The 27,997-nt window shown below is 43.2% G+C and overlaps 1 protein-coding gene across 5 annotated transcripts in view; it reads right to left on the minus strand.

Moving 5' to 3' along the window:
• MARK3 (microtubule affinity regulating kinase 3) overlaps positions 1 to 27,997 on the minus strand; it is an 80,438-nt gene that overhangs the window by 45,154 nt on the left and 7,287 nt on the right. For 4 of the 5 annotated variants that reach the window (XM_056851035.1, XM_056851034.1, XM_056851032.1 and 1 more), the window contains exons 2-5: positions 20,954 to 20,992; positions 18,954 to 19,145; positions 10,304 to 10,357; positions 7,442 to 7,490 (exon numbers count right to left, since the gene is read on the minus strand). In XM_056851035.1, the coding sequence (XP_056707013.1) occupies positions 7,442 to 7,490; positions 10,304 to 10,357; positions 18,954 to 19,145; positions 20,954 to 20,992 (334 nt within the window). The remainder of the gene's footprint in view (positions 1 to 7,441; positions 7,491 to 10,303; positions 10,358 to 18,953; positions 19,146 to 20,953; positions 20,993 to 27,997) is intronic. The other variant, XM_056851033.1, reaches the window with a different exon arrangement.

Consider the following 27,997-nt stretch of genomic DNA (forward strand, 5'->3'; position numbering starts at 1 on the left):
ATTGTGGCTATTAATAAAAGAGGAAGCCACTTAAATGTGTACAAACAGCCCTGAATTGAAGAATGGGAAAGTTCCATTCACAGTCCTTTAAACCTGCCATATTGGCTGCCCTCTGCCATTCATTCCTCTGTATCCAGGGTGGAATAAAGCCAAGGAGGGGGAAAAAAAGAGTACTGTGGAAGAAGCTACTTCCAGTACTATCCTCTTCACTGATGAAATTAACACATTTCCTGTTTCAAGACTGCTCCCATCTCTCCCATTCTAAAAAACGAAAAACTTCTTTTGATCCTTTTATCTTTTGCCGTTTGCCGACCTATTTTCTTGTTCAGTTTCCTGTCTGAATCCCTCGTGCGCGCCGCCTCCATTTCTTCTGTTCCTATTCATCAGTTTTGATGTGAGTCTCTAATGTACACCTTCCTGGCAAGCGGCAAGCTTTTTTCATTCTGCTCCTGCTGAATGTCTCCTCCTTATTTGACATCACCTAGCCTACTCTGATCCTTGCTCTTGCTCGGTTTCTCTGACTCTTTCTTGGTGATAGTGGGAAGTCTTCCTCTGCCCTCTGCCTCTTCTCCTTCCTTTGCCAGTTTCTGTCCCCCCCCCACCAAAGCAGATGTCCGAGTCCTCATCTGCTGACTCACGTACATTCTTCCTCCAAGAAATATAATAGTTTTCATTACCAACTTTATTTTGATAATCCTGCACCTGATCTCTCGATGGTGGAAACTGCCATCGAGTCACTGCCAACTAATGGCAACACCTCAAGGGGTCCTCAAGGCAAAAGACGAATTGAGGTGGTTTGCCATTGCTTGCCTCTGCATAGCAACCCTAGACTTCCTTGGTGGTCTCCCATCCAAGTACTAACCAGGGCTGACCCTACTTAGCTTCCAAGATATGGCAAGATTGGCCTGGCCATCTATTATCTTGGTATTGTTTTGGCTGTCTTCTCTACAGTCTCATATTGGGTCCTACTCTGTCATCTGAAGTTTAACTCTGCAGAGAAGGATATAATGATGCCTTTTTAAAAAAATAAAATGGATCCAACTGCAGTTTCTTGGCATTCATTGTCGAACTATCAAAGAACTATGAAGATAGATTCAGTAAATGCCTGCCTAGATAAGAAACGTAAGTAGTCATCTATCAATTCTTATAAAAAGATGTGCACTCGAATTTATGGGGAGGAGGGGAATGCAGAATGAATAATGAATTCTGGGATTTGTACAGAGCTGACAGTTTTATCAACTACTGGATAAAACATAGCTCATGTCATTAGCCATATGTAGTTAAAGCTTCTTAATGAAATAGAACCCTGCCCTAAATTATCAAATTTCATAACCTCCGCTAACATTTTTTTCTCCAAAAGAGATGATAAAAAGGTTAAGGAAGGAAGGAGCTATGCCTTGTATGCAGACTGTCTTTTCTGGTTGATACTGATATGCACATTTTGAATGTAATGCCAGCCCGTTCCAGAAAGAAATATTTAAGCTGCATTCCTTGGATGTGTGCTTTTACAATACAAAACATATTTTAGTAACATTCTGGTGTTATAGGCACAAAGTCCATTTGGAATACATCTTATAATACATACCCAGGCTGATGTAAAATTGTTCTATTTGTTAATGAACATTTATGTGTGCATAATATGTTTTATAAGACCACTGAAGAAGGCCTGGGGCCAAAAGATTATCGGCCCTGTTCTGGTTGCCATAAAGGCTTGTTTTTAATATATGCAAGAGTGCTTTGTATTAAATATATGTAATTGTTTAATTGAATTTTATTTCACCCAACCTTTTGGGTACCAGACTTTGTTTTTAGGGTTGGGTCATTTTCCCCTCTGTTTTGTCCAGTAGTATGCAGAAAGGCCCAGCCAGGTTCAATTCCTGGCATTTCCAATTTAAAAAGATTATACACACAGAAGGGGTAGGAAATATCTCTGCCCAAGATCTTGAAGAGCCACTTCCCAGTCCAGTAGCCTGTCCTGAGATTAAGGCAACCAGGGGCCTCACTCAGTACAAGGTAGCTTCATATACATTGTGGTGGTACTGATGTGATCAAGACAGCATCCATTGGAATTCTAAGGGGGTGGTAAAGCAGGTCTGCTAAACCTACTATTTTGACTTTTGATGATCAAAGCCTTAAAGAAGTGGTTCCTAACCTTTTTTGAGGAAGAAGAAGAGTTGGTTTTTATATGCCGACTTTCTCTACCACTTAAGGAAGAATCAAACCGGCTTACAATCATCTTCCCTTTCCCTCCCCACAACAAACATCCTGTGAGGTAGGTGGGGCTGAGAAGTTCTATCAGAGCTGTAACTTGCCCAGTCACCCAGCTGGCTTCGTGTGTAGGAGTGGGGAAACCAACCCGGTTCAGCAGATTAGCATCAAACCCGGTTCTCCAGATCAGTCCACCACTCCAAACCACCACTTTTAACCACTATACCACACTGGCTCCCTTTTTAACATCGAAAACATTTGCTCTCCCCCTCACCAAGACAGTAGTTGTACTACTAGTATCCATTGACTGAGAAAATACTTAATAACAATTAAGATTAGTGGAGCATATGGATTTGCAGCCCCCCTCAGGAGTCCCCAAGCCCCCAGGTTGGGAACCACTGCCACAGTGAACACACATGAACACATAAAGCTGCCTTATACCGAATCAGACCCCTGGTCTATCACAGTCAGTATTGTCTACTCAGACTGGCAGCAGCTCTCCAGGGTCTCAGTCAGAGATCTTTCACATCACCTCCTACCCGGTCTTTTCAACTGGAGTTGCCAGGGATTGAAGTTGGGATTCCAAGTTGGGATTCCTTCTGCATTCCAAGCAGATGCTCCTCCACTGAGCCACGGCCCCTCTCCACAACAGAAGAGGCTTGGAAGTGTGTGTAAAAGGAGTCTGCATTTATCTGTTAAGCATTCAGAATGGCAGTGCGACCTTCCATTTTAACAACCACCTTTCATCATTCTCTCCTTGGATATCTGTGGACTACTGGAAGCCGCTCGAAATGAAAGGGTGTACTGAAGGAAAATGGGAACGGAGACCATTGCTTGGCTTCACAATACATGCATGGAACATCATCATTCAGTTAATCATGCTAGATTATTATTTCTGCCAAGAATGCTGAAGCGATATTCACAGATTCAACTGGATATAGACAGAACATACAGGGGTGGTTAAAGAAAGTTTACAGAAATAAATTGCACTTTCAACATTTCAGCACAGACCAAGGGAGACCTGAACTGAAACCTCTGTTTAGCTCTGGAGGCTTGCTGGGTGACCTTGCATCAGGTACTACCTCTCAGTCTTATGTACACCTTGTACACTGTGGCTCAGTGGCAGAGCATCTGCTTGGCATGCTGAGGGTCCCAGGTTCAATCTCTGGCATCTCCAGTTAAAGGGACTAGGCAAGCAGGTGATGTGAAAGACCTCTGCCTGAGACCCTGGAGAGCTGCTGCCGGTCTGAGTAGACAACACTGACTTTGATGGACCAAGGGTCTGATTCAGTATCTGGCAGCTTCATGTGTTCATGTGTTTACTTAGTTGTTGTGAGGTTGAGATGTGTGTGTATGTGAAAACCAAGCATGCTTCCCTGAGCTAAGAGAGGGCAGAATAAAATCTCATCTATAAAAATATTACACAAATGTTTTTGTTAAGCTACACAATTTAGCAGTAATTGTATACTAGAAACTGCTAATAAACTACTCTTCATATTGCAAACGAGATTGGAAAACTAGAAGCCAGTTTCTTGTAATGAGTTTTTTTATTAGCTTTCCCCAGCTAAAGACATCACTACCAGCCTGTTCCAAGGTATACCCTCAAACCTACAATCCGGAGGAAATAGAGAAGCAGTATTATATGAAGGCAAGTCAATTCCAAAGTTTGTTGATTTAAAAACAACAACTATAAATCCTCAAAACAGTTTCAAAAAGTTACATTCCTAAAAACATCCAGGGAAGCTTCCACTCACAAAATACTAAAATTAACGTAAGCAGTGTGGATTGCAGATCTGAACTGAGTACAATTTCCTGGCAGTGGAGAATGAGTTATTCCATGATTTGTTTTTTCCTCCTCTTAAAAATCCTGCCAAGTAGTAACAAGCACAGCAGAATCTAAGATATTTTAATAGGGAGAGTCACAGTGCAATCCTATGCAGAGTTACTTCAGTCTAAACCCACTGAAATGAATGGGCTTAGACTGGAGTAACTCTCCACAGGATTGCACTGTGACCGATTTTGAATGTTGGTTACAGGTGGCAACAACAAACACACGAAAGAAAACATTCACTTGGGTTTTAAATTCAGTATATACAACGTGCCCTGCCCTGGACAGCCCAGACTAGCCCAATCTTGTTGGCTCTCAGAAGCTAAGCAGGGTCGGCCCTGGTTAATACTTGGGATGGCGGACCACCAAGGAAGTCCAGGATTGCTTTGGCCAGGCAGGCAATGGCAAACCACCTCTGATTGTTTCTTGCATAGAAAACCCTACAGGTTCAGCATAGGTCAGCTGTGACTTGATGAGAAAAAAAGTATAACCTACTATTGGATACTGGATTGAATCCTAGTGCTAGAAAGTTTTAGCAGTATGTCATTTTATATATAGTATATTAGGCCTGAATTTTGTATAAAGCACACTGAATTATACAGGAATGCTCTCAGAAACCATCACTATAGAATAACAGTATCAAATACAACTTATTTTTTTATACTGGGCTGAATTTTATGTCGAGTTGAATATTTGCAAGTGAGTACCAGGCAGGTATCGGGGATCATGTAACAGCCGTCAAAAGAAACTTGAGTTGAGCTTGGAGATCAGAAGGGCTGAGTCAGGGAATAACTAGATCTCTTCAGGGATTTATATTTCAAAGGAATGATGACATATTTAAGAGAGAATGTCTTTTCCCCAACCTCACCTTCTCTCCCAGAGGGAAAGTAACCTCAAATATGGGGGCCCCCCGCTATAGGTGTAACTGAACTAGTTTACACCTCTAAATATTTGCCACAATTGCAGACAAGCAGTATACAGTTTGAAGAGCCGAAGGCAAAACCGGTGGACTGATTGTGCAGAGTCTGACCGCCGTCCAAAACCCCTCTTCCATGAGCAGGTCTCCTTTGCTCGTGACAAGGGGAGGGCACCATTAACCCCTTCCTATGGCAGACTCCCGTCAGAGTGACTACCCTTCCCAACAGTCTCCCAACCCCCTCGGGAGCTTGGGGGGGGGCAGAGAGATAGTGTAGGAAGCGGCAGCAAGAATGAGGAACGGGGAAGATCTATCCAGCAAGAGAAACTCTGTTAGAAGAAATTGGTTTTTATATGCTGACTTTCTCTACCACTCAAGGAAGAATCAAACCTGGCTTACAATCACCTTCGCCTCCCCACAACAGATACCCTGTGAGGTAGGTAAGGCTGAAAGAGCTCTAAGAGAGCTGTGACTACCCCAAGGTTACCCAGATGATTTCATGTGTAGGAATGAGGAAACAAAATCCAGTTCACCAGATTAGCGTCCGCCGCTCATGTGGAGGAGTGAGGAATCAAACTCAGTTCTCCAGATCAGAGTCCACCGCTCCAAACTACCACTCTTAACCACTACACCATGCTGGGTGTTAGTGGTCCCTGGGACCCAATCCTAAAGTGGCGGGCAGTAAGTAGTTTTCTGATAGGTCAGACTGGCTTGTAACTCTGGAGATGGCTGCCTTCCGCTATAACAGGGGCTCCTGCTATGGTGCCCACTAACACCTTTCCTGGCACCAGCCAAGTGTTTTTAGAATGCAGGCAGGGCCAGGTGGGGCTTTTAATCTCCAAGGCTTCTTATTGGCCACTGGGGATTTGATTGGCTGTGCAGCCTTTTAAAAAAATAGTGTTGGCACCAGCTGCCACAACAGCACGAGGATCTTCACTATGTGACTGAAGGTAAGCTGCAGCAGCCCTTTTGTGGCTGCGCCCACCATGCTGAGTCAGAATTCGAAAGGTTCCCATGGGCTCAAAAAGGTTAGGGACCTCTACTCTGTAACATGCAACAGACTCAACCGTGTGTATCTGGAGCTAGCTTGTTGTTGGTTCTTGTAGGTTATCCGGGCTGTGTGACCGTGGTCTTGGTATTTTCTTTCCTGACATTTCGCCAGCAGCTGTGGCAGGCATCTTCAGAGGAGTAACACTGAAGGACAGTGTCTCTCATTGTCAAGTGTGTAGGAAGAGTAATATATAGTCAGAAAGGGGTTGGGTTTGAGCTGAATCATTGTCCTGCAAAAAGTATCAAAGGTAATGTGCTAATCATTGTCCTGTAAGTATCAAGATAATGTGCTAATGAGGGTGTGGTTTGTTAATATGGAACCACTGTATCCTGAAGTGATCTGTTAATGTGTGAAATCCAAAGCTAACCTACATGGCTATTATGGACTGTAGTCTTTGTTAGTCTGGAGGGTTTCAGGACAGACTAACAAAGACTACAGTCCACAATAGCCATGCAGATTAGCTTTGGATTTCACACATTAACAGATCACTTCAGGATACAATGGTTCCATATTAACATACCACACCCTCATTAGCACATTATCTTGATACTTACAGGACAATGATTAGCACATTACCTTTGATACTTTTTGCAGGACAATGATTCAGCTCAAACCCAACCCCTTTCTGACTATACATTACTCTTCCTACACACTTGACACTGAGAGACACTGTCCTTCAATGTTACTCCTCTGAAGATGCCTGCCACAGCTGCTGGCGAAACGTCAGGAAAGGAAATACCAAGACCACGGTCACACAGCCCGGATAACCTACAAGAACCAATGAACTCTGACCGTGAAAGCCTTCGACAATATCTAGCTTGTTGTGTCTTAAAGAATGAAGGCTAGATTACTGTGCATTGGCATAAGATGGCAGGAAGGGAGAACTCAAGAACTTCAGCTTCAATTTCTTTCCCTTCCAAATACAATCATGTGAATAGCCCGCCTAACAGTTTTTCTTTTTTTTTTTAACTGCAGCATGGTGAGTTGTTTATGAAACTTTGGGGAGAGGATGCAGTTTTATAAGCTGCTTGAACACAGTGGGGAAAAGACTACCATCATAGCTCCCCCAAAGAGTCTACACAGAAACCTTGGGCTTGTTAATGCGATTAAATCACATACCTAATTTTTAAAAAAAAACAAAGACAAAAAGTACATCTAAATGCAAATTTAGAGCAACACTGCAGTGATCAATATGCAAATGTATGGGACTACATGGTAAAGAACACAACACACTGCACATTTTATGCACACCACACAAAGTTTCAGTATAACACACACAGGGCCTGTTACATCTTCTCAAAACAAAATGTAACTCTAGCCGAAGAACCCAAATATTATGGGAAAGCGTCCATTTACACACATTTATGCATATTTTATTACAAACAGAAATACATTAAACTTCACATATATGAAGACAATCTGAAGACAAGTGCATTACCTATATTTGGATGATTTAAAATCTTCATTATCCTTACTTCCCTGAACAGCTAGAACAGAACAAACAATACAAGAGTTAATGATAAAATTGACTGACTCGCAATTATGTTTTCTTCCTGTCTCCCTCTGTCTGTCTCTTTAATAAGGCTGTAATCACATTCCAGTAGTTTGGGAGCAACACAGCTATGTCTGAAAAGGGTTTAAAGAAGATAAGCCCCCCCCCCCAAAGCCACAAACACTGGAGTCTTTAAAAGTGTACGCTAAAAAGTCGCTTCTGAGAAACAGTCTAGGTTTTGCAGGGCTTTTTAGTCTGAACTCTAGAAATACTTTTAGCACTTCAAGAGCCGGGGGACAAGCATTCCAGCAATAATTATGCAGTCTGATAGGTACCTGGAGTCTGTCCAGTTCTAGGTCAAAACCAAATGTTTATCTCAAAAGTTGCACAACAATCTTTGGGATCTGGCCAACCAGTAAGCTCCAATTCAAGGAACGGGGAGGGGTAAAGGAGGAAAGAAGACTTCTTGCTCTGTAATGTCCTAACACCGAAGGATCGAGGTGCAAATCCAGATACAGAAAAAACTATAGCTTGCACTGCTGCACTGAAACTGCCAACACCATGCAACGTACATGTCTTACGTTGGTGCAAACTGCATGCATCTAGGGCTAGATCCAGCACTAATTTCTGCTCGCACCAGAACTCCTGTGAAGTGGAAATGCAAGAAAACACACTGCCATAGCCACTTCCACTAAGTCAAACTTAGCAAGCTAAATTACACTTAAGTAGGTTTAGTTTTCCATTTGGATCCAACCTCTAGTGTGGCCTGATCTTTCTAATAAAGACAATTCCTGTCAATAACTGATTTGCGTTCACTCTCTGCACTGGAAGCACGATTCCTTCTTCAACATCAGTCTAACTGCTAATTTACATAGTGTAATCAAACTAAGAGAGCCAGCGTGTTGTAGTGGTTAAAGTGTAGGACTAGGATCAGGGAAACCCAGGTTCAAATGCCCACTCTGCCATGTAAACTTGTAGGGTGACCTTGGGCCAGTCACACACTCTCACCCTTGACCCTGGCAAGGATTTGGATGGGAGACCTCCAAGGAATACCAGGGTCATGACGCAGAGGCAGGCAATGGCAAACCACCTCTTACAAACCACCTCTGAAGGTCTCTAGCCTTGAAAATCCTACAGGGTCACCATAAGTCAGCTGTGACTAGAAGGCAACCCTCCCCTCAAAAAAAACCTCAATCTGTACAGGACACCATGTATCTCAAACAATAAGCTGATCTTCCACATCACAATGGAAACAAAGAACGGTGTTAAGAAACAGCAGCAGACCAATACAAGCTGTCAGCTGCACATAAAGGGCTCATAACATATGCAGGCCATAAGGGGAAGTTTGATCAATTAAACAGACTTTGTGAGTTTGTGGTGGTGTTCAAGGAAAAAACAAAGCATTTACTGGGAGAAGATTTACCTATTTAGCAATCTGCCTCATCTGGTCACCAGATCAGTGGTAGCCAGGCACTTAAGTAGCAAGGCAACACTCTTGATTTTACAGTAGCTCCTTGACAAGGCGCTGCACAAAACCACATTACATAATATTTCTTTTCTGCTATTGCATGGTGGGATCCAACCCCACCTATGTTGCCAGATTATATTTGAGGCATTAAACGCACACTGAATTCGCAAAGCTGAATCCCACCTTGAAATCTTTTTTATAGTTCTTTGGTCACAAGCTAAGACAACATTTCATTAAAACGATGACAAATGAGGGGCATAAAGCCCAGGGAGTAAAGCTGAGGCAGGGAGGGGGTAAGGCTGGAGGCCCCGTCTTAAAAGGCTTTCCAAGAATACAAAGTCTCTGATTCCTAGGAAGTGCAGAACCTCGTAATCCCCTGCAAAGCTGCATTTTGCTCTTGCATCCTTTCAAGTTGCGCAGGACTCCAGATGGTTGGCAGCCTCGACCATCCTGTTGATTATTTTCTAAAAGCTGGTCTTAACACAGGAGGAGACACCGCGACCCTTATTGAAACGCAGCCACTACTATCCTCACCATTGCAGTACTAAACTAGCAGGCCAGTGCCTCGAGAGACAGAGAGAAAACTGCCTATAGTATTTGAAGCAACAACATTGGCTTAAGAAAAGAGGCACAGAAAAAGAGTTTCATAGATTGGAGCTACAGGTTTGGCACAGAACCAGAATGCTACCAAGCAGGTTGTAAGCTGGAGGGGAGCATGGGCGATTCCCAGTGGTGGGCAGGATGGCAGAGAAAATTCCTATCCCCTACTAGTTTCCCCTCCTGCCAGGATTTAAAATGCTTATCTGCTGCATCTTAGGGAAAAGTAGCTGGAGGAAGAAGCTCGCAGGGAAAAAGCACTGGGGAGGGAAAGGGTTAAGCTCCCAGATGCTGTTCAGCTGTTTGGTTGCAATTTGAGTTCTCAGACCTGCTGCTAAGCTCCGGCCTAAGCCGGTGGATCTCAGTAGGTGTTATTTTTGTAGATTCTGCCCACAAGACAAAACAGTGGAAGACTGGGTATTTTATACACTGGGTATTTTATTCAGTTTACATAGCAGTTCATGGTAATAAAATAAGGCTAAAAATACTGTTCAGCCCTTCTGCATAAACTTGTGTTAAGTTTCTACCTCAAATTTGGATTTCCCCTGATGACACCTCACGATTCTCACACCAACATGTCCATTAGGGGACTCAGCACTAAAATGAAAACTCACTATAGGATGTACACTCTAAATATAAAGCATCCATTGTTTAAATAAATCCAGGCAGAACTGACAGAAGAGAAGACCATCAGGCAAATAAACTAGCAAACCTGGACAAACCAACGTTTGAAATGGACCTACCTTCTGTAGACTAGTCGGATTCAACTGAGTTTTGTCAATTATTTTTATTGCAACCTAGAGGGGGGAAAGTATTCAATTAACGTGAGTTTCTGGATCGGGTTCAGTCACGTTACAAATCAGAGGACAGAGCAGGCACTTTACAAAACACAACAGTCAGGTATGACCTACAGAATTAGAATGCACGACAGAAACTATATCTGGCATCCTTGGAAGACTCAAAAAATGTGTATATTACCAGATCCAAAATAAAAACAATCATATTATGATCAGAGCTATTTTGGAACTGTAATTATCAACCCATGAGAATTATCACAGGTAAATTCTGTCCTAACAACAGTTGTACCCCCTTTAAAATAAATACATAAAAAACAAACATACAACCCAGTTGTACCCCTTTCATGTGTCTCATGGCTAAACAATGCTAGATGTAGAATTATTAAACATGAGAGAATTACTGATGAAGAGACAGCGTGGTTTCTGCTACACCAACCTTTTGTACTTCTTTGAGACTTCTAACAAGCATGTAGATAAGAATCTCTCAGAACCAGGACACCATGGGTTGGATCCTAAGTTCCTCTTCCATTAAGTGAGGAATGATTTTTCCATGGAAGGTGTTATTCCGCAGGAGTTATTCTGCAAGAGGAGAATAACTCAGGATCCAACCCAATATCCTTTGACGAAGGAGGAGGAGGAGGGGTAGGTGGGGCTGAGAGAGCTCTAACAGAGCTGTAACTTGCCCAAGGTCACCAAGCTGGCTTCGTGTGTAGGAGTGGGGAAACAAATCCAGTTCACCAGATCAGAGTCCACCGCTCCAGACCACCGCTCTTAACCCCTACACCACACTGGCTCCCCTCCACAAGCCCTCCACAAAGGTTCCCGAGTGAACTCAGAAATCATAGGGGAAGACGGCAGGTCCTTTTAAGGATCAGGAAGCAGAATGTAAACCGAGTAAAGTAAGCAGTGGGATTCCCCCCCCTCCCCGGAATCTGAATTAGGACAGCTGCTATTTAAGTTGTTCATAGGAAATCTGGAATCAGAGGTAACCAGCAAAGAGGCCATATTCGCAGAGGATGCCAAATTATTCAGGATGGTGAAGGGAGACTGCAGATGTCTCCACATGGAGGGAACAGGCAACCATGCGGCAAACGTGGTTCAATGCGAAACGAATGCAGGCTGGGTCAAAAAATCCTAGCTTCACAAATACACCAGTGGGGATGTAACTGACTATGACTAATCAGAAAAAGGATCTTAGGGTCATGAAAGTTAGCTCAGTGAAAATTTCTATTCAGTGCACTTCAGCAAAAAAGCAACCTTAATGTTACAAATTCTTAGGAAAGGGAGTGAAGGGGGGATGACCCATGTCAGTATTGTTATATGCCCTTACTGCACTTGGAATAGTGAACACAATTCTGGTCACCCATTTTTTTAAAAAGGGTATATAATAGAACAGGAAATGGTAAAAATTAAAAATCATCAAGGGGTGAAGCATCCACAAGCAAAGCGAAATATATTATTAATACAGTAATCAATGCATAGTCTAGAGCAGCGATTCCCAAACTTTTTGAGCCATGGAGCACTTTTCAGGAGAGAAATTCATCACGGAGCACTAATTTCCATCTAGCACCTATGTTCTAAACCCAACAACAGTAGTATTTTTCTTTCCAATCTCTCCATGGAGCACTAGGAGATGTTTTGTGGAGCACCAAGGGCTCTGTGGAGCACAGTATGGGAACCTCTGGTCTAGAGAATGAGGAGAGAACTCCCCTCCTTCCCATAGTACCTGAACTCAGAATCACCCAACAAAACAGGTGGGCAGTAGATTCAGGAAAGACAAAAGGAGTAATTCTTCACACAACAGACAATTAGCTCATGGGACTTAGTGCCGCAAGATGTGGTGACTGCCAGTACCTCAGATATCTTTAAATGGTGCTTCTCAAATGTTTTGAAGCGGGGCAGCCTTCTTAAAGTTACAGCTCTTTTCGGGAGCCAGCTGCAAAACAACTCCACGCCACTCTTCTACTCCCCAACATAAAACTTGGGAATCTCACGTTAATTCATGGCAAACAAGTTTCTATTTTGAATACACCACATTAATGAATAACATGGGGTCTTTCAGAGCCTCTACTCTCATCACAACCTGTTCTTTGCCCTCCTCCTTCCCAACCCACCTATGAGAGTGCTGTGATCCACTTTTGGGTCCTGAGACACGCTTTGAGAACCGGCACTTTAAAAGGAGATTAAAGCAACTCATGGAGGACAAGGTCTAAACCAGGAGTCACCAATGTGGTGCCCATGGGTGCCAAGGTGCCTGCTGACACCAATCCTGGCACCAATCAAGTGTTTTCAGAAAGTGGGAGGAGCCCGGTAGGTGAAGAGAGCCAGCATGGTGTAGTGGTTAAGAGCGGTGGTTTGGAGCGGTGGACTCTGACCTGGAGAACCGGGTTTGATTCCCCACTCCTCCACATGAGTGGTGAAGGCTAATCTGGTGAACTGGATTTGTTTCCCCACTCCTACACATGAAACCAGCTGGGTGACCTTGGGCTAATCACAGTTCTCTCAGCTCCACCTACCTCACAGGGTGTCTGTTGTGGGGAGGGGAAGGGAAGGTGATTGCAAGCTGGTTTGATTCTTCCTTAAGTGGTTGAGAAAGTTGGCATATAAAAACCAACTCCTCCTCTTCTTAGGACTCTTGCCCAGCACAGCTTAGGAGAGTCCACTGGAAATTTCATTGGCTGTGCAGATAAAAACACTGCTGCTTCAGCAGCAGCTGACACCAACGTTGGTTGTTTGAATCTTTCTCTCATTCCTCTTTCCCAGCGCTAATATGTGCTCTTTTTTTACCTAGTGGAAAGGAAATGGTGGGCACATTACGGCCACTATAGCACTTCTAGGCAGAGAAATGCAGCACAGTTTTGTAGTTGCTGAAGGTGTGTGCACACACAGTCCACACTCTTAAAAGAAGTATGCCTTAATAACCTGGAGAGAAAGAGAGAGCCTGCCCCGCAAATGCACAGCCACTGTAGCAATCAACGGTGGCTAGAAACAATTTCAGCAGCAGGAGCAACAGGCATATTGGTGGCAACTGGGCAAGTCATAGTATCACTGGTAAAGCAAGTGGAAATCTCAGACAGCAAACAGAGTATCTGAAGAAGTGAGCTGTGGCTCACGAAAGCTCACACCCTGCCAGAAATTTTGTTAGTCTTTAAGGGGCTACTTGACTCTTGCTCTTTTCTACAGCAAAAAGAGTCACAAGCTCAGCCTCTCAGATAATAATCCAAAATCTCAAAAGTAACCCTCAAGCTTCGTGACAAATGGCTGCGGCAGCGATATTTTCTGAATGCTACCCAGCTCAGAAGAGTCATCCTAGCAGAAGCTTGAAATATTAGGAAAACTGCCTGCAGGTGCCACAATTACCGGGGGGGGGGGGGGTAGGTTTAGCACAAACATTTTAAAATGTTCCACAATTTGTACTCTCTAGTCATCCTGCACATCATGATGAAGTTTCATTCTCTTCCGTTTGTGTCTGGGCCGTGCCCCTCCGGCCGTCGATTTTAACCTAAGATACACACTGCCCCACACTGAGCAATAAGCCTCTTCCCCTCGATTCAACTTTCTGCAACGTGTTCAGCAAGGATCGTCTGTGCACAATAGCGCCAGCTCATCCTTCTAAAGACAACTCAATACCGCCAGTCCCAACCCGCCTTCTGTTGCTCAGCAGATGCACGCTGATCCAGAGCTTGATCACCTCCAGACTAGATTAACAGTAACACCCTATAGAGGAGGAGGGGGGGAGATAAGAGAACAGCAGAAAGGTTAGGCAAAACGCCCACTGGTAAAAAGGCAGTTGCCTGTTCACTAAGAGCTGACTTCCTCTTGTAAGAAACTTTATCTCATTCGCCTGTGACCTGCAATGAATTCCACTTAATGCAGTAATTTTATTGCTCGGAATCCTCGGATAGCTCTGACCCTAAAAATCTGCCGCCGCGTCATTTCCTGTATGGAAACTGTTGTATGCATTGCTTTTACTTCATCCTCGCTCTCCCAGGGAAGAGCAGGCACTGCTTGAGCATCAGAAGACGTGGGCCTGGATCCTACGAACGAGGTCCATGCACGCTGGCCTCTGCTGTAGAGCACGTCTCCTGTCCCGCTAAAACGTCTGTCGGCATAGTTTTCAATGGCTCTTGTGTAAATGGAAGAGGAAGCATGCTCCGAAGCAGGGACAAAACAGCACTTATCAAACACCCATTCTCAGCATCCAAGCCTAACAGACCAATCTTGAAAGGGGAGGGTAGTTGCAGGGTGCCTGGGGATGGTGCCACCATGCTGCCTCCTGAGCAGCTTGCAGAGGCATGGCTGCATTTAAAAAATCAGATTTTCCCTAAGCCATGAAACTGCTCCATAGAGTTTCACAAGGTTACGTCATCCCTTTTGCCAACGCAAGGGGGCGTTCCTGGGGCAAAAGGGCTCAGAGAGCTGACTAAAGTCATCCCTGCCCCCGGGAATGCCCCCTTTGGTGCCGGCGTGAGCCCCTGGGCAAGAGAAATGCTGTCAGTGAGGTTCTGCCAGCGACCCGCCTCACAGTTCTCCAATACCAGCATAAGCCTTCCTGCACCGGTGTTAGTGCCCATTTTGATGCCACAAGCGGCACAAACGCCAGCGCAACGATCACTCTGGCTCCTAAGCCGATTCCCCCCCCTTGAGGAATGCACTGTAAGTCAGCCTCCGTTTCTGCAATAACTTTATGCACAAAGGCTCTAAAAACTGACAACGTGCCCTTTGCAAAAATATTAGAAATGAGCATATGAGTGAACTATTTCGATTGTTCCAATGCTGAGCTTTGCACACACTTTTAAGACACAGCTGAATTCTAAGAATAGCCTAACACTGCATGTTATTTTTTAAAAATATGAATATTTCATTCAGTGAAGATAGCAATGACTGCAAGAGGGGCTGCGTACACTCGCAAGAAGTCAGAACTCCAAATCAACTTCATCCAGATTGGTACTGCGAGAGAAATGATTATGGCAGCATTCGTTTGAAAGTCTGTCCATTTTAAATCCTGTTTTACTGACAAGTTTAAGGTGATCTAACTGTCCCATTTTATCCTCATAAAATCCTATGAAATAGGTTAGCTTGAGAGACTGGCCAAAGCCTAACAGGCAAGTTCAAAATCCTGGCTAAGCCAGGATTTGAGGGTCTCCCACCTCTGTACCTAATACACTCGTGGTAATTACACCACACTGAGGAGGCACTCTGGCAAATGCAAATATTCAGCTGTGGCTTTGGGAGAGACTGACTGCAAGAAAAATGTATCTCCTCCCATTTCTATACTGTATTGAAAGGCTCAGCTTTGTATAGCTTTAGTGCTCCCTCTTTTAATATCGAGATTACTTAGTGAATTTGACTGGGGGTTGCCAGGGTTATTACCTCAAGAGGGTTATGGGTATGCAGTGAACGTAATGTATCTTGAGCTCAGCAAAGCATTTGACAAAAGCCCCACATTATATTAGCGAACAAGCTGGTTAAGTGCTGAGCCCCATGGCACAGAGTGGTAAGCTGCAGTACTGCAGTCAAAAGCTCTGCTCACGACCTGAGTTTGATCCTGACGGAAGTTGGTTTCAGGTAGCCGGCTCAAGGTTGACTCAACCTTACATCCTTCCGAGGTTGGTAAAATGAGTCCCCAGCTTGCTGGGGGTAAAGTGTAGACGACTGGGGAAGGCAATGGCAAACCACCCCGTAAACACAGTCTGCCTAGTAAATGTCGGGATATGACGTCACCCCATGGGTCAGTAACGACCCGGTGCTTGCCTTTAGAAGTCAGTATAGTCAGGAGGATTCACAGCTGGCTAAAAAAATATACCCCAAGAATGAGTATCCATGGCACTTCATTGATCTGGAGGGAAGTTTCAACGGGGGGCTCCAGAGGTTTGTCCTGAGCCGGAGAACCTTCCATTTTTATTTTACTTTTTAAATGAAGGACTTAGATGGAAGCAATCCTTATCAAATCTGTAGATTGCTACCCATCTGAGCTTTGTGTTAACACCTCAGAGGACAGAAATAAAATTTAAAATGACCTTGATGTGTTAGAAAGCTGGGCTGAAGCTAACAGAATGAAATTCAATACGGTCACATGCAAAATTCTACATATAGGGGAAAAGAATCAAATGCAGGGGTAGAGGATGAGGTGAAAGGAATACCCGGTTTGGCAGCAATCCATGTGGAAAAGATTTTGGGTTGCAGTTGATCCCAAGCTAAACACAAGTGAGCAGTGTAATGAGACTGCAAAAAAGGCCAACGCAGTTTTCGTCTGCATTCAAAGAAGCATAATAGCCAAGCCAAATAATTTAATTCTGTTCTGGGCAATCACCCTATGGCTTCCCGCATCCAGTTATGGGGCACCACGCTTTATAGGGCACCGTGCTTTAAGAAGAATGTAGATGAACTGAAAATGGTGCAGTGGGGGGCAATAAAGATGGCGGGGGCCAGGAAAACAAATCTTACCAAGAAAGGGTGAAGGAACTGGGTAAATTGAGCGTGGAAGAGAAGCCTGAGTGTGGTGGTGGGGAAATGTGATGGCGCTCCTCGGATAGCTGTACGGCGGTCATGTAGAGAAGAGCAAAGACTTGTTCTCTGCTGCACCAGACTACAATCAATGGGCTTAAGAGTCACGAAGACAGATTTCAGTTCCATATTCAGAGGAACTTTCTAACAGTGACAGAAGTTTGACAATAAGTTTGAGAGCAGTCTGGGGAGGGGCTGTGGCTCAGTAGCAGAGCATCTGCTTGGTTCCAGGTTCAGTCCCCAGCATCTCCAGTTAAAGGAACCAGGCATGTAGGTGATGTGAAAGACCTCTGCCTGAGACCCTGGAGAGCCGCTGCCGGTCTGAGTAGATAATACTGACTTTGAGGGAGCAAGGGTCTGATTCAGTATAAGGCTGCTTCATGTGTTCATGACAACGGTATCAATTACTGGAAGGGGCACTCTCCCTTGCTATAGGTCATGGGGAGGAGCTGTGGTTCAGTGGAAAAGCCTCTGCTTTGCTTAAAGAAGGTCCCAGGTTCAAGCCCCGGCATCTCCAGCTAAAAGGACCAGTCAGCAGGTGATGTCAGAAACCTCTACCTGAGACCTTAAGAGCTGCTGCCAGTCTGAATAGACAAGACTGATCTTGACGGACCGATGGTATAAGACAGCTTCATGTGTGACCAACGAGGGTGTGGTTGAATTAATATCAAGGTCTTCAAGCAGAGGCTGGAAAGCCATCTACCAGAGATGCTGCAGCATTGGATTTCCTGAATGGACCAGGGGCTTGGACTAGATGGCCTGTAAGACCTCTTCCAATTCTCTGGTTCTAAGGTGTGCTCTTCGCTTTGGTTAAAAAATAAAACTACATTCCACACATGCCCAATAATCCTCACTCTTGAAGCCTGATCTTAAGCACAGTCATTTGGAATTAAGAGAGTTTAACTAAACTTACTCCACAGAAAGTGACTTTACAACCAGAATATGACTGCTAAAAAAGTAAGGTACTTTTCAATTTTAGTTTGTATAGTACACCCCTCACCTTAAGTGTCTTGTTAGGTAAACACATGTATTCTCTATAAAGATACTATAGTGCAGGGGTGTCAAACTCATTTGTTACGAGGGCTGAATACGACACACCAGCGTGGTGTAGTGGTTGAGAGCAGTGGTTTAGAGTGGTGGACTCTGATCTGGAGAACCCGGTTCGATTCCCCACTCCTCCACATGAAGCCAGCTGGGTGACCTTGGGCTAGTCACAGCTCTTTCCGAACTCTCTCAGCCCCATTTACCTCACAAGGTGTCTGTTGTGAGCAGGGGAAGTTGATCGTAAGCCGGTTTGATTCTTCCTTAAGTGGTAGAGAAAGTTGGCATATAAAAACCAACTCTTCTTCTAAATGTCACTTGGCTGGGCTAGGCCATGCCTTGCCAGCCCAGATTGGGACTGGGGATGGTGGTGGCTGCCTCAGCTGGCTTGTGGGCCAGATAAGAGCTGTTTGACACCCCTGCTCTAGAAGGCTGACATAAACTAATTCCAGAGTCATCACCAACATCTTGGAGGCAGGAATGGTTTTTTTTTTTTTTAAATTACAGCATACCTGGAAATTTATTACCACAATACCCCCAACACACACTTACCTTAGAGGAGCAGCACAGTTTAGATTTAATGGGGAGCCAACACTGAATTTTAGTTAAGTCAGCTTAACTGGACAGCACTAATCAGCAAAACTGGCAATCAGAACCCCAGCCTATTACCAATGACTTACTGAAAACGAGTATACAGGCTAAGACTCCCCATTGCAGCAAAGAAGAAAAATTATTTCGATAAATTGCCATTGCAGAAGATTAAAAGCAAATCATGTCCTAAAATTTCATTGGCAATTTGCCTGTTCTAATCTTCAGCTGTAAAATCTTCTTCCTAGGATTTTATATCCATGACAAAGACAAAGCAGCAATAATTTTGCCGAGCTTGCATGAATGCTGGCTGACTTTACATTATTATCCCACTTGCCAGAAATCGTAACATGATAGCTCTTTCATGCAACTTAAACCAAAACGGTCTTGCAGCTCTTCTGTACTTATGCACAAGGCCATTTTTTTTTTTAAAAGTCTCCACTCTAGCAGAACACTTTACCTCTCTGCCGGTGAGGATGTGCCTGGCCAATTTCACTTTTGCAAAATTCCCCTTCCCGATTGTTTTGAGAAGTCGGTAATTCCCGATATGGGGCTGCTCATCCGCACAGGAAGCTATAGAATTCCTACAGCGAGCCCCAGAACGACTCGTCCGAGAGGAAACATCCTGCCGTCCTTCACCATGAGAAGTGTGCTGTAACAAAGAAATGCATATGTTTAAGTACATAAGCTATGTATGGTCTATATGCCAGTAAGAGCATAGAGTACAATTAACTAGAACCAAGGGTAGCCCAATAATGCTGTAGAATGGAAGATAATATTTACCAAAATACTGGTTAGGGCATAAACAGTTTCCTACATCTACTAGCAAATAAGCAACACAGAGCAAATAAAAAACTGAAAATAACTCACTGCAGGTGTCAACATTTGGCAAATTCAGGCCCAGTCACCCATTATGCTTTAAGCACAGAAAAACTACAGACCAGTTATCTAAACCTACCACATTCAGAGGCAGTAAACCTCTGAATTCTAGTGCCAGAAGGCAACCTCAATGGAAGACCTTGGCCTCTTTGCTCTGCTGCTGAACCTCCAGAGGAATTGGATGACCACCGTGTGAGAGAGGATGCTGGACTGGATGGACCACTGGTCTGATCCAGAAGAGCTCTTATCACGTACCACCATATTTTTTTGTGTGTTTTGCATCAACAACCACTTCATCAGATGGAATGAATAAAAGGATTAATATGCATTATATTGTGTTATATATGTACAAGACATGCCAAGTCTGTCGCAAAGAGAGGATAGCACTCCCCCCGAAACAGATGGGATTCTTTATAAACCTTCATGACTTAAATTAGCAAGTCTAGCCACATATGTCTTCCACTGCTAATACATTGCTCTCAGAGAGGCAACAGGAGGTGAAAAATAGGACCTGATAGTATAAGATGACAGATTACATTCCAAGGGCATTCTTCTCTTTGTAACCTTTTTGAACACGCCTTCACTATGCAAAGTTGTTGTTCTAGCTGTTGCCCAGTGTCACACTTTAGCAATTCTTGTAAGGATCCCACATGTTTTCATTTGTTCTCTAGGTCTTCCCACCACACCACCGTATTCCACAGGGGGTTCCAAGCGACACTCACCTGCACTCATCCTCTCTCCCCCATCATTATTTCATCCAGCTCTAATCAACGTTATGACCCCCTCCAACTACCCTATTCTTTCACCAGATACAGAATTATTTTACGAAATCACTGACAAGGAAGTGGTGGAGCATCTCAGTACAAATAGAGTCCATCAGCGCTACACAATGAATACAGTTACTACCATCTTCATCTGCAGAGGCAACACTATACAGTAGTGATTTGTCTTATCCCAGCTGGTCCTGTTAAATATTAGAAAGGGTTGATTTTCAAGAAACAGGTTTTCATGGTTACCATGAAGGGGAGCAAAATGTCTTTTTTTAAAGTTTCACATGGTATGTTACTACTTGGGGGGAGGGATGCATACCATTCAGATTTTCTTTCGCCACAGGTACCAAAACATTTTGGACTCAGAATCAGAACATGAGAAGAGGGTAGGGCACCGAGCAGAGCACACAGGAAATGCCAAAATCAAGAATTCCATACCATTCCCGGTGGGAAATGGATCCAAATCTGCCATCATAGAGTAAGGCAGGCATTGAGAAGTCAGCAAGTGTTTTGGGAGCAAGCAGCACTTGTTCTTCTTGTAAAAAAAAAAAAACATTACTGAGAAAACAAGACCGGCCTTAGGTTTTGTCCTTGTAATGGAGTCACTGTCTTTTCAAAAAGCTCAAACCTACCAAATGTAGTTGGCAACTTCCACATGACCCACCCCGTCAGCAGTTGAAGAAGACCTTATCTTCTAGGATGACAGACATAAAGCCAGCATACTAAGAAAAACTAAAACACACACACACACACACACACAGAGCAAACACAAAGAAAGAAATCTTCTTTTAGAACAAAATTTAAAACCCACCTTTTCACAAAAGCTTTCCCCTACTGACGTTCCAGCATCCTTTCATATTGTGAAATAAGCGTGATGAAAGAGAGATAAAGAGAAAGAGAAGGAAAAATAAAACAGGGGGAAAGTAGCAGTGGAGATTTATTTTGTTAATACCTGAGTTTTCTTTCAGTTGGAACATACTCCAAGTATAGTAAAGAGGATGCCATTAACCAACCAGCCAACACTCATCATTAAATATTACTGTACAGAAGTATTAGCAGATAGAAAATCTAAAAGGTAACGAGTTATACTACTTAAGGAACAGAAAATCTCTATTATAAAACCAACTCTGCATGCAAGTTTGGATAATCCATTAAACCCCCACCCCGGTTATCCTCCGTATAGAAGTCATTTGTATAAATGCACACTGAAGCATGAAACACTACCCAGGAACAGACCCATACATTCAGCTGAGAATGACACTTTAGCCGAAATCTATGTCTGGAGTATGGTGAAGGCTCCATTATGATAATCCTCTTCGTATAAGGAGCAGCGAGTCACTCATCTTTAGAATCCAAAATAGTTGACTCCAGAGAATACCATATGATACTATGGAGCAATACACATCTAAGGGCAAGTGTGCATGCGCCTCCAGCATTAACACCTGTTTGCAGGACTCCCTGTGCTGACCTCGCACACTGCCTGAAGTGCAGGTAAGCATAACCGTACAGGAAACAAAGTGTCCCACTCAAAGAGATACAACAGACTTTTCCCACTTAAGGACTTAAGAGGGAAGTGATGGATCCAGAATCAGAAATTATCCACAAAGAATACCCTATTATACAGAAGGGGCTGTTAATGATAGGACGTTTTGGAGGACTGATTCATAGGGTCGCCATGAGTCAGAAGCACCTTGACGGCACTTAACACAACACACACACACACACAGAATACCAAATTTTTGTTGCAACTTTTTCCAATATAGTTGGGTTAGAAATAAAACACTAGAAAAATCTTGAACGCCAAATATTGAGAGATAATTGGTACAAAATGCTTTTTATTTTATTTATTTTAGCAACTTATAACCTGCCCTCCCCAGCCGACGCCAGGCTCAGATGGAATATTACACCTAAAGATATAGAAAATGTAAATGTATTATCAGATATGAAAACATAATGAGAATATAGAGAAGTGTAAGTCAAAGAAGTTAACAACTGAAATATAATTTCAAAGTAAGCTCCTATATAATGTAACAATCTTATTGGTTATGTTTATATGTTTGTAAGTGCTGTGTTGAAAAATAAAATTTAATAATAATAATAATAAACAATGTCATGCTCTTCCAGAGGTTTTTTTGTAAGATTTACTTTGGGCAGTTTTTCTGTCTAGAAGATATTATCACAGATGCTTGGTTTTGCAGTTCTCAAAACTGTGAATTTGTGTCTGCAGAGATAACATGCCTCTTCTTCATGGCAAACATGTTACAAAATAAACAGAGTTGAGAAAAAGACCTTACTCCCATTGTTCCCTTGCAAATCTATGTACACAGAATCAACCCCATACCCCTTAAGTGCTAAGTTTCAAGAAGTTCAATGAATTGTTTGAAGTGGAATAGATCTGCACAAGGAGCTAAGTGTGAGGAGGGAGGGGCAAGCAGTAAAAATGAAAGTGAAACTGTTTGAGCACATGTCTGCACACGTCTTGGGATCTTTGTGTGTATAGCCTGAGGTTTATCATACTATTCTCTCCCGGGAGGAGAAAATTTATAATGGCAGCAGGTCATAAAAGAGACCCAGTTTGGGAATATTTTAATGACGTTCCTCTACCTATGGGTAAGGCAGGCATGTGTGCAAAATGCAAACACACTGCAACAAAGAAATGCAAAGAAATGGTGGTGCAAAGAAACGGTGGCCCAAATGAAACTGGAGATCAATAACTCTGAAATTATTGTAAAGTAAACTATCTATGTATTTCTAATAGTATAACCAAATCAGTAATTTTTGATATAACAGCGACAGGTGTTATCCATGCATAGTTGGGGTACCCGAACACTTAATTCACGTCTTACTGCACTGTAAGTTTTACTTGAGGCTGAGGAATGTTTATATCAGACCTTTGTTATCGCGTGCTCAGAGTTTCTCAGACCAGCAGTTGGTGGTGTATCTTTTATCAGACAGAAATTCTTTTATTACTCAACAAGTAGCCAGATACCTGCCAGCTGTATCAAGGATACGTGAACTGCTTGTACACGCTCCTAGATAATGTTACTAACAATGTTATTTTAATGCTTCTATAGACTGTTTGGTTTTTGTAATCTTGTTTTATAACTATGGTGTGGTAAATGCCTAATAAAGGTAGTGATGATAATACTGTAAAACTAATCTGAAAAAGTTATTATTCTAAAAGTGAAACCTTCATCTGGCTGTAAATATTAAGATTATACCAGCAAGAATGAATCTTTCTGTAGAAAACCATGATTTAAATCTAGTCTTGCTGACTAGTGATTTAAATCAATTTGATTTAAAATCAAATCCACCCTGCTTGTACCTAAGTTTTTGTTTTAAATCTACAGCAGGGTCAAAACTAATTCTGCAGTTTCTTTATAGCTGTTATTTAGAACCTGCTGTACAACCAAAAAAGTCAACATCCCAGTTTCACTAGATACAGTATGTGTAATTTTTCACATCCCTGCAGAATGAATGGCCTTTTTAACTTGCAAAAAACTATAAAGCAGTTGAGAATACGACAAAAGGATTCTTTAATTTGCTATCTTAATGGGTTACAATACAGATAAGGGAAACCTGTTTCTGCCTTACATCTTGAAGTTAGATTATCACTCTATGACGCTTTGAAGGGAGAACAAGTGACAAAGTGACAAGTGCTGCTTCAGATATCATAACCAGCTGTAACTAAATTCCAACTAGGCACAGATGCAGTTTTTGTACTATGCGACACCCATGACTCCCCGCCTCCCACCTCTAACAGGGTATAGAGCTTAACAGAATACTTCCTGGGCTTCTTCCATACATGGTTTTTACCCCAAATGGACAACATGCCCCTGAATTTTTTTCAGATCCTCTGCACAATGTCCTCAGACAGTGTGGTGTAGGGGTTAAGAGCAGGTTACTCTGATCTGAAGAACCGGGTTTGATTCCCCACTCCTCCACATAAGCGGTGGACGCTAATCTGGTGAACTGGACTTGTTTCCCCATGAAGCCACCAGGGTGACCTTGGGCTAGTCACAGCTCTCTTAGCGCTCTCTCAACCCCACCTACCCCACAGGGTGTCTGCTGTGGGGAAGGGAAGGTGATTGTAAGCCAGTTTGAGTCTCCCTTAAGTGGTAGTGAAAGTCCGCATATAAAAACCAACTTCTTCTTCATGCCTCTTTTGAGCATGAACACATGGGGTTCCTGGGGATACCCTGTTGAACTCATCCATGGATCCAATTTAAAAGGGAACAAAGGGTGGAAGCTCTGCCCACAGCCCATCTCAGGAGGGGGTGTGCATAGATCCACCTTCAAAATGGCAAAGCTAAACTCCATATCTCCCCCCATCTCCCTTTCAAGGCTTGTTTTCTTTGTGCAGCTCAGCTGTCTGTGCCAAGGGCGGCTCAACTGGGAAGGAGGAGGGGTTACCAGGTGCCGAGAGACACACATCAGACCAAAAGGGAGAAAGGAGAGGCCATGCAAAAAACGGTCTCCGTCCACTCCTACCTTGCTTACTGCTGCATCAAGGGTATCTGTGTGGAAGGAGGCGTGGCTTCTTCAAGATCCAACTAACTAATGTTTGAACGCAGGTGCCGCAGTGAAATGGAGCTTGTCTACTGGGCAAAACCTAGGAATCTCAACTGGAATTAAAACCAAGGATTAGAAGACTGGAAAGTAGCAGGCGTCAATAATGATTTTATAAAAGGGGTTCAGAGGAGTTCAGGAAAATTACAGGCCTGCTAGCTCAATGTCTACGCCAGTTAAATTAGAAACTGTTATTAAAGATAGAATTGTCAAGCACGTCGAGAAACAAAGCCTGCCGAGGGAAAAATCAGCCTTGTTTTTGCAAAGGAAAGTCCTGCCTCATCAACATTTTAGAGCTCTGTCAGTTAAACACGCACATGGGCAAGGGTGACCCAGTTCCAAAACACTTTTGACACAGTCTCTCATTAAAGACTCCCAAGCAGCAGTTGTGGATTCTCTTATGGGTTAAAAATTGCTTAAGTGACAGGAAGCAGAGAGTAGAGTTAAATGGACCGTCCGTGCAGTACAGGGAAACAAGAAATGGGGTCCCACAGAGAATGAGAGAGCTGCGCTATTTAATTTGTTCATAAGAATTCTGCAAATGGGCTAAGCAGTGTAATGACAGTGGCTTGGATCCTATGAATGAATTCGGTGTGTGCTAGATAGCCTCTGCCACGAAGCGTGCTTTCTCTTGTACTAGCACTTTCGCTTGGCAGGGGCTCTCTGAAACCCACTGAGCTTGCGCAAACCAAAGTGTTAGCACAAGAGTACATGGATTCCGTGGCAGTGGCTATCTAACCCACATGGAGATCGTTCATAGGATTCAAACCCACGTTTGCTGATGTTAAGAAGTTATTCAGGATGGTGACAACAGATTTTGAAGAATCATAGAATCATAGAGTTGGAAGGGACCACAAGGGTCATCTAGTCCAACCCCCTGCACAATGGAGGAAATTCACAACTACCTCCTCCACACACACCCAGTGACCCCTACTCCATGCCCAAGATGCCCTTCCCTCTCATGAACTGCCTAAATTCATGAGCTCTAAGAGGATCTCTACAGATTGGATGAAAGGGCAATAATGTAGCAAATGAAGTTCAAAAGTCTAAAGCAATGCACCCTGGAACAAAAAACAGTAACTTAAAGTATATTCTAATGGGGTCTAATTGGCAGTGTTGGAGAGTGAGAGAGATATCGGGCTTGATGCAGATAGCCCCGTGAAAATGTTCAGTCAATGAGCAGCCCTGGTGAAAACGCAAATTTTGTACTGGGGATGATTAAGGAAGGGACTGAATACAGAGATGTAAAAATTTGAAGCTATGGGCATTGAGAGGTTGGAAGGAGGGCGTTTGGAAAAAAATGGAAGTTCTTTGAAAATTGTAATATATGCAACACCTAGACTTATTTTGCTGTGTTACTACCACAAAATGCATGATTTGTAACTTTATTAGCATATGCAGTTGTACTATTTGGCATATTCATATAGCTTTAAAATATAAATGCGATCATTTTCTACAAGCAAAACTGCAAATATACCCAGGACTTGAAAGGGCGCTGCAAACGGCTGTACCCTATGCTACTTCAGTACATGTATTTTTTTTCTTACTTCTCAGATTGCAAAAATCAAAAGTTGAAAGCAGAAAATAATTTTTATAGCAAAACAAGCACATGTGATTATGAGATTCTTTCTGTTCAAATTGTACAACAAGTAGGATGACTGGTTTATCATGTTAATTTTGAAAACACTGAAATCTCATTATCAAACTTATATTACAGAATATTAATTGATACCAAAACTATTCACGTGTCAATATATCCTTGAAAACATGTTGCACATGTCTCTGTAGTCACCATACATACAATCTTTCACACTAAATGTTCAGAGCGAGTAAATTCTCATCTTACACAGCATTTCACACATTCTAAAAAAATATTTCCTGGGAGTTTCCCCCCCCCACCCCGTACTCCTCAAAATTTCACGTTCTTCCATTAGAAAAATGCAAAAAAACATACCCCCCACTCCAATTTCTTAGCAGGCCAGCATGGTGTAGTGGTTAAGAGCGGTGGTTTGGAGTGGTGGACTCTAATCTGGAGAACCGGGTTTCATTCCCCACTTCTCCACATGAGCGGCAAATGCTAATCTGGTGAACCATATTGGTTTCCCCACTCCTACACATAAAGCCAGCTAGGTGATTTTGAGCTAGTCACAGCTCTCTTAGAGCTTTCTCAGCCTCACCTACCTCACAGGGTGTTTGCTTTGGAGAGGGGAAGGGAAGGTGATCATAAACTGGTTTGATTCTTCCTTAAGTGGTAGAGAAAGTCAGCATATAAAAACCAACTCCTCCTCCAGTTGAAAAGACAATTACTAATACTATGTCATTGCATGAAGCTATGGTGTGGACTGACTTGGAATATTGTGTGTAGTCCTGGGTACTATATCTTGGGGGGGAATTGCACAGCTGAAAATAATGCCACAGAGGGCAACCAAGATTAGCCAAGGGGTTAGAGTACCTTTTCCACATACTTAGAAAAATGAATACTAAGGTGGGCACATGATAGACATTAATACAGTTACTTGTGGAATGGAGAAAGGGGACAGAAAGAACTTTTTCTCCCTCTTCCGTAATACTACAACTCAAGGGCACCTAATGAACTTGACAAGCAACAAAGTCAGGATGGACAACAGGAAGGACTTCATTCAATGAGTAATTAAACTGTTGAACTCACTGCCAATGGATGCAGTGATGGCCACTAGGCACAGGTGGCTTTAAAAGGGGATGAGACAGATTTGTGGAGGACAGGTCCATGGCTACTAGCCAAGATGACTGGAAACTGCTCTGAATACCAGTGTTAGAAGGCAGCATCAAGGGAAGGTCCTGACCTCTACGCCCTGCTTGACTGGCCAGTGTTGGAAGGGACCACCACGGTCATCTAGTCCAAGCCTCTGCACAATGCAGGAAATTCATAACAACCCTCCCCACACACACACCCCTCCAGCAACCCCTACTCCATGCCCAGAAGATGGCATCAAAAGCCCTCCAGGATCCCCAGCCAATGTGGCCTGGAAGAAAATTGCTTCCTGACCCCAAAGTGGCTATTGGCATTACCCTGGGTATGTAAGAAGGGGCCACAAGAGCCAAACACTGACACAACCCTTCCTGTTCTCCCTCTCATAATCTGCCTAAGTTCACAGAATCAGCATTGCTGACAGATGGCCATCTAGCTTCTGCTAGATGAAACCACCGGTCTGATCCAGAAGGGCACATCTAAGCTTCAGCTTCTGTGAGGTAAACAAGCTTCACTTTACAAAGGAACCTGCATTCAGATCCCATGGTGAATTAAAAC

This window comes from Euleptes europaea, chromosome 6, assembly GCF_029931775.1.
Source record: "Euleptes europaea isolate rEulEur1 chromosome 6, rEulEur1.hap1, whole genome shotgun sequence".
In the NCBI taxonomy this organism is placed as follows: Eukaryota; Metazoa; Chordata; class Lepidosauria; order Squamata; family Sphaerodactylidae; genus Euleptes; species Euleptes europaea.